At 45.4% G+C, this 5922-nt stretch overlaps 1 protein-coding gene across 1 annotated transcript in view; it reads left to right on the top strand.

Moving 5' to 3' along the window:
- Window positions 1-5922, top strand: part of LOC108799584 (aldehyde oxidase-like) — a 30266-nt gene that overhangs the window by 19461 nt on the left and 4883 nt on the right. Inside the window, exons 10-11 of the mRNA XM_018571465.1 lie at window positions 1766-1880; window positions 3574-3639. Coding sequence (XP_018426967.1) covers window positions 1766-1880; window positions 3574-3639 — 181 coding nt within the window. The remainder of the gene's footprint in view (window positions 1-1765; window positions 1881-3573; window positions 3640-5922) is intronic.

Here is a 5922-nt window from a genome sequence, read left to right as displayed (position 1 = left end):
CCTAATTTAGCTGGCCGGCGACTGCCTGAGGTGCCGCGCGTGTCGGGATCCTCTGGTAGTCGCCGGCCAGCTAAATTAGGACCCCACCTGGAGCTCCTCCCACTGGACCAGCGCTGACTCGCCGCTGCTCTCCCGCACCGAAGATAAGTGAAAAAAAAAAACATCGGGGCATTTTGACAAGTACTTGTCAAAATGCCCTGTTTTTTCCGCCCTCACCCTGCAGCGCCCTCAGGCGGCCGCCTGACTTGCCTTGCTGTAGCGCCAGGCCTGGCTTTACATACACTTTATGAGAGTATCCCCGGGCTCTCCTGTCCTAAAAGCATGTTAGATGACAGCACCGTGCAATGCAATAGAGCCCTGACTGACTCTGAGAACAGCACAGTCTAAATCAAGGTTCAAGCTTGAGTGTCAGCTCCTTTGTTAAAGAAGAACTCCAAGGGGAAAATATTAATAACCCTTGCAGTGGGCTACCCCCAAACTGCAAGGGTTAAGTGCTCTTTTTTGTCTGGGTACCAAAAAAATCAGTTATACTCACCCGAGCTGCTGAGCCGACTCCCTGCTTCTCCGTTCACTGAAGCATGTCTCCTCCTCTGCTGCACAGATGGAATGTTGCTCAGCGTCCTTGCATCTATACACTTGTATAGAACGTGGTGATACAAGGATTCTTAGACCACTGCAGCGGAGGGGGAGAGACAGCCTGTAGGGACCAGTCTAAGAACAAGCCGGCTCAAATGATCGGGTGTGAATAACTTTTTTTTCAGCACCTAGGCACAAATGAGCAGTTAACCCTTGCAATGCCCCACTGCAAGGGTAAATGCACTTTTGTACATGCATTTTTTGAGGTCTTCAGCCATAAGTGTTGTTTAAGCCAATTGAAAGCAGGTTAGTAGGAGGAGGATACATTTGTTAGGTATGAACATCGTGTGTTTTGTGTGGTTCTCGTGAGTTTTCAGGTTCTTCCATTAAAGTAGTATTCAAATCTCACACTTTTGTTCAATAATGAATAGAGATGACAGAAATACACATTTCCCGGCCGAGTATTTTTTAAAATGTTTGCATAAACACTTAGTCATCATATTTATGAACAGCTGGCTCCAACTCTCTCAGCTTGGCTTCCCTGAACTTCCTGTCCAATACAAGATGCTCACAAGGGACAGCACAGTCTGCAGCAGCCTTTCATCTACTGGCTTGGAGGAAGGAGTGCAAGGTCACTAGATTGCCTTGCGGTGCCTGTGTATTTGTGGAGACGCACACAGCTAACTAGCACACACAAGGGTGGCTGCAAAGGATTCTGCAAGGGAAAGGAGCCACCCTCAAACAGAATATCAGGGCCAGTGTTTGGGGGGACCAGCTGATTCTGCAGGAAACTAAAACTTTTAAATATCAAGGGCCAGCATCCATTGTAAGTGACTTCATCAGCATTTGAAATTGCCTAAAACCATTTTGACTTTCATATTACTTTAATGCCTAAGGAGCCAGAAATCAGCCTTCCTGCCCTAAAGAAGCTCCTGTACTTCTTAGTCACGACAAGTGATAGTACATCACTCAGATGTGAACAGGCGCCATAGAATAAAATGGAAATCTTGTCACACTTCTGGAGACACACTTCAAGTGGCTCATGTGTGAATGGGGGCTAAGTGCCGCCTTACCTTTTATCCAGTACTGGTGTTTTTTTTTTATAGCTGAGCATTAGAGCTTTCAGCCTTATGGAATTACACTTCTGCACTCCATATACCGATAATAAAAGGTCTTTTTTGCTTTACAGAGGATTTGGCAGAGAAATGAACTGGGACAAAGGAGAAGGGGATCCAACCCTTTACTATGTGTTTGGAGTTGCATGTTCTGAGGTGGAAATAGACTGTCTTACTGGAGATCACAAGGTACAGATATCACAACAAAACACATGTAACAGGTTTCATTTTACTTAAGTCAGAACTCCAGAAACAAAAACATTCATTTACATATATTCCGCAATAGTCACAAAGGATATAAATCCACCAAATGCATTTGCAAAAAAATGTTATGACCTTGTAAAAGTAGTGGTGACATCATCACTGTGGTGTGCATAGCCTGTGCAGAGAGCAGAGCTGTGGGAGGGACTCAGCTGGCTCTACCTACTTTTGGCTGCCTGCAGAAAACTACAGGAGGGGGCGGATACAAGACCAGTCACCCTGCACAAGGACAGAGAGCAGCAGTGAGCGGTCTTTATTACAGGAAGCTCCTGCACAAAATTAAAGTTTCTCACCTAATTACGACAGAGATCTGGAATAAATACACAAAGCACACCAAGAGTCAAGTAAGAGTACACATGGCTCTTGTTTTAGACAATGTTTGCTTATCCCAGAGTTCAGCTTTAACACATTGTTCATATAATGAATCTGTAAAGCAGGAATATAAAGTATGTATGTAACTATGTTGCCGAGGGCCAGATTTACTCTCGCTGCTGCCCCAAGGCAGGGTTCCTCAATTTTTAATTTATGTTGTATTATTTTTTTCCACATCTTTATTACTGTCACACAGGAGCTAACAAGCCCCGGTGTGATAGCATTTGGAGGTGACAGCTTCTCTTTATTGAACTTGTCACCTCCAATACAGGAGTTTGAGCACAGCACTGTGCTGGCTCTCCTGTGAAAGCTGAGATGAGGTGGAGGCTGCGAGTGCAGCCCTCCCGTCTCAGTGTTCACACGGAGCAGAGTGGAGAACGGACATCTCCACTCTGTGCCCCGCTCTCCATCCTGAACGAATGTGCCATGGTCCCAGGTCCCCCAGAAGAGCGGGGGACCTCGAAAACCTCGGCAAAGAGGGAGGCAGGCAGCAGGGACGGAAGCAGTGAGGGGTGGACCATGGAGGGGGCAGCAGGGGGAGGACGAACCTGCAGGCTTAGTACAAGTGATCTCAGCAGCATCGCCGGGATCACTTGTATTAAATGAGCGGTGGCTTTCACACATTTAGCCCTGCTTGCCCAATGCAGGGCTAAATGTAGAAAAAAACGACCTACCCGCCCCTCTTCTCGCTGCTGCCCCAAGGCCTTGTTGGAAATCCAGCCCTGATGCTGCCTGTATGTATCTGAATGCAAAGTAATGACTTGAAAATGGTTGTCTCAACATTTCCTGCCTTTCTCACCCTAAGTTCTTAAAGTGCTTACAATATATCTGAAGGCAAAACTTTTTTTTGTCTTGGATAGAATTTGTGGGGATTAGAACCCCATCAGGTTATGCCCCTGCTAGGGAGATTCATTCTCTCTACTGTGTTTGACCTCACTTTGGACATATTCTGTGTCACTTCCTGTTGTGTCTGCGGGACAGGAAATAAAGGAAAATCTCTTGAACAGGACACAGGCCGCAAAAAAAAACAACAATTTCCTACTCTATCTAAAATGGAAAATGATTTTTGAGGGTTTTTTTAAGTTGATTTTAGATATACTTTATTGTGATAGGCAAGCTCAGTAACCAACAGTGAGACAAGAGAAGACAATGAGAGGTACCAGAGAGTAATTGCGTGACAACAGTTGATTTAAATCACTTACTACACTGTAAAAATAATCCGTTTTGTAACTTCTTCTCCTGCTATCAGAACCTCCGGACAGACATTGTCATGGATATTGGCTGCAGTATTAATCCGGCTGTGGACATAGGGCAGGTATATGATTTAATACCATTATAAGCATGTTTATATTTATTGTCGGGTACTGTTTCAGTATTGGTGTTGTAAAGTGAAAACGTCTATCAGTAAGATACTTGAAGATTTGGTTTATTTAGGTCCTGTGTGTGCGGGTGTCCATACCATAAGGCAAGGTAATAATTTAAAGAAATACCCCAGGCAAACATTTGATTAACCCTTTCAGTGGGGCAACCCCCAGACTGCAAGGGATAACTGCTCATTTTGGTCTAGGTGCTAAAAGAAAAAAGTTATACTTACCTAAACCTTGGAACCGGCCAGCTGTCACAGCTCTCCCCCCAGCCTGTCTCCGCATACACTGCAGCACTGGCATGTCCCTCTGTGTCCTCGAGCCCTATGCACTGTGTATAGAATGTGATGACTCGAGGATCTGAGCAAGTCGGCTCTGAGAATCCAGTGAGTATAACCTTATTATTTTAGTCCCTAGATGAAAACAAGCAGTTAACCCTGCTCGTTTCCCCACTGCAAGGGTTAATAACAATATTTCCCGGAGTTGTTCTATAATTGATTACCTTGCCTCATGGTATATTCTTTAACTGGGAAACAAGGGACAAGACAGAGCGCCTCCATAGTGTAAACGTGTAATTTATTTGTACAACACGCAAATAACAATGTACTTACAGGAAAGTCGGTGGTTAAAAGCATACAAATGGTGATGAAGTATAAAAACCTCTGATGAAGGGGGCGTGCCCCTGAAACGCATAGACCTTTAGAACTCAAGGGGGCAGAGGACGCTGATGTGCTGTACTCCTTCAGACTTCCGCTGCTAGAGATTTTATACTTCATCACCATTTGTATGCTTTTAACCACCGACTTTCCTGTCGATGGTCTTTTTGACCAGTGAGAGCTGCCTTTTGAGTGTTTGAGCCAACTTCACAACCAGCCCATCTTGCAACCAGAGGCGCCGGTATTGGTTTTTTCGTATATTCTTTAACTACTTCCTGCTTAGTGGAAGGAGAGCCAATGGTCTCTTTCACCCGTTCAGTATACAACAACTATAAGGCCCAGATTTTGGGAAATGCCACACACCACACAACTTGGGGCAGCAAAGTCTAAGGGGGCTATTCACAGAAGAGCCGAAGGATCCAGCCATAGCTTCGGCTCTCTTTGGCTGCCGGAGCCCTTCTGTTCAGTCGAACCGACGGGCTGCTGTACGGGCTATTCACACGGGCTGATCTCACGGCTGGCTCCGCTCAGTTGTAATGACAGATCAGTGTCTCCACTGAATTTGACCTGGGAACGCTGATCTGTCAATAAACAATAAACAACTTGGCGGAGCCGGAGGTGATGTCACGGCCGGCTTCGCCCAGTTGTTGTTCATTGGCCGGCACCTGCTAGAAGACTCTAGCAGGTCCCGGCCAATAGGAAACAGTTGGGCAGAGTTTTTTTTTCTATTTTAAGAAATCTTTATTTTTTCTTATTGTACTATTGATTTACATTTTTTTACATTTTTTCTAACCTTTTTTCTATTTTCTATTCTGCTCGGTACCACGGAGGTACCAAGCAGAATAGCCGAGCCGAATGCCGCTCGGTGGCATTCGGCTATTCACTCACTGCTGTTCGGCCCCTATTTGAATAGGAGCAAATGGCACAGAGTAAGCTGCCGGAGCTTCAGCTCAGCCGATCCAGATGTTGGATCGGCTGAGTCGAAGTCCTTCTGCACTTCGGCTCAGCCGAACATGCAGAGCATGTTCGGCTGACCGACGTGCAGCCGATGTACGGCTGACCGAAGTGCAGCCGATGTACGGCTGAAGTCAGCCGTACTGAGCCAAAGGGAATAGCCGAGCGTTGTTCGCTCTGTAGATTTAAATGTGGCGCCCACAGAGCATACTGGATAGCAATTTACAACTCTTTGAGCAGCTACATAGTTGAACTTGGGAAGCATCAAACAACTATACATATAAAGTAGAAATGAGACACATATAATAGGCTTCTACTACAGTCCAGTCTTTAAACACTTTAACAATGAGCCCCTCTTGAACATTTAACGAATGTAAAATGAGCAAAAACACAGCAAACGGGTGTTTTCAAGCGTTTCCTATTGAGTCTATGGGGCCAAAACAAGCTGTAATATACCAAAAAAAAGCTCCTGTACTTTTTCCAGCGTCAGGCATTTTGCTTATTGCGACAAAATGTTCAGATGTGAAAAGGGCCATAGAAATGAATGGTATTTTTTGAGTGTTTTTAACTACCTCCCAGCCAGCCGCGCGAGCGGGAAATCCCCGCTATTTGAAAAGAGGCAGC

Source organism: Nanorana parkeri, unplaced genomic scaffold (genome assembly GCF_000935625.1).
Source record: "Nanorana parkeri isolate BGI_ZX_2015 unplaced genomic scaffold, ASM93562v1 scaffold1763, whole genome shotgun sequence".
In the NCBI taxonomy this organism is placed as follows: domain Eukaryota; kingdom Metazoa; phylum Chordata; class Amphibia; order Anura; family Dicroglossidae; genus Nanorana; species Nanorana parkeri.
This window is presented reverse-complemented; position numbering and strand designations above follow the sequence as displayed.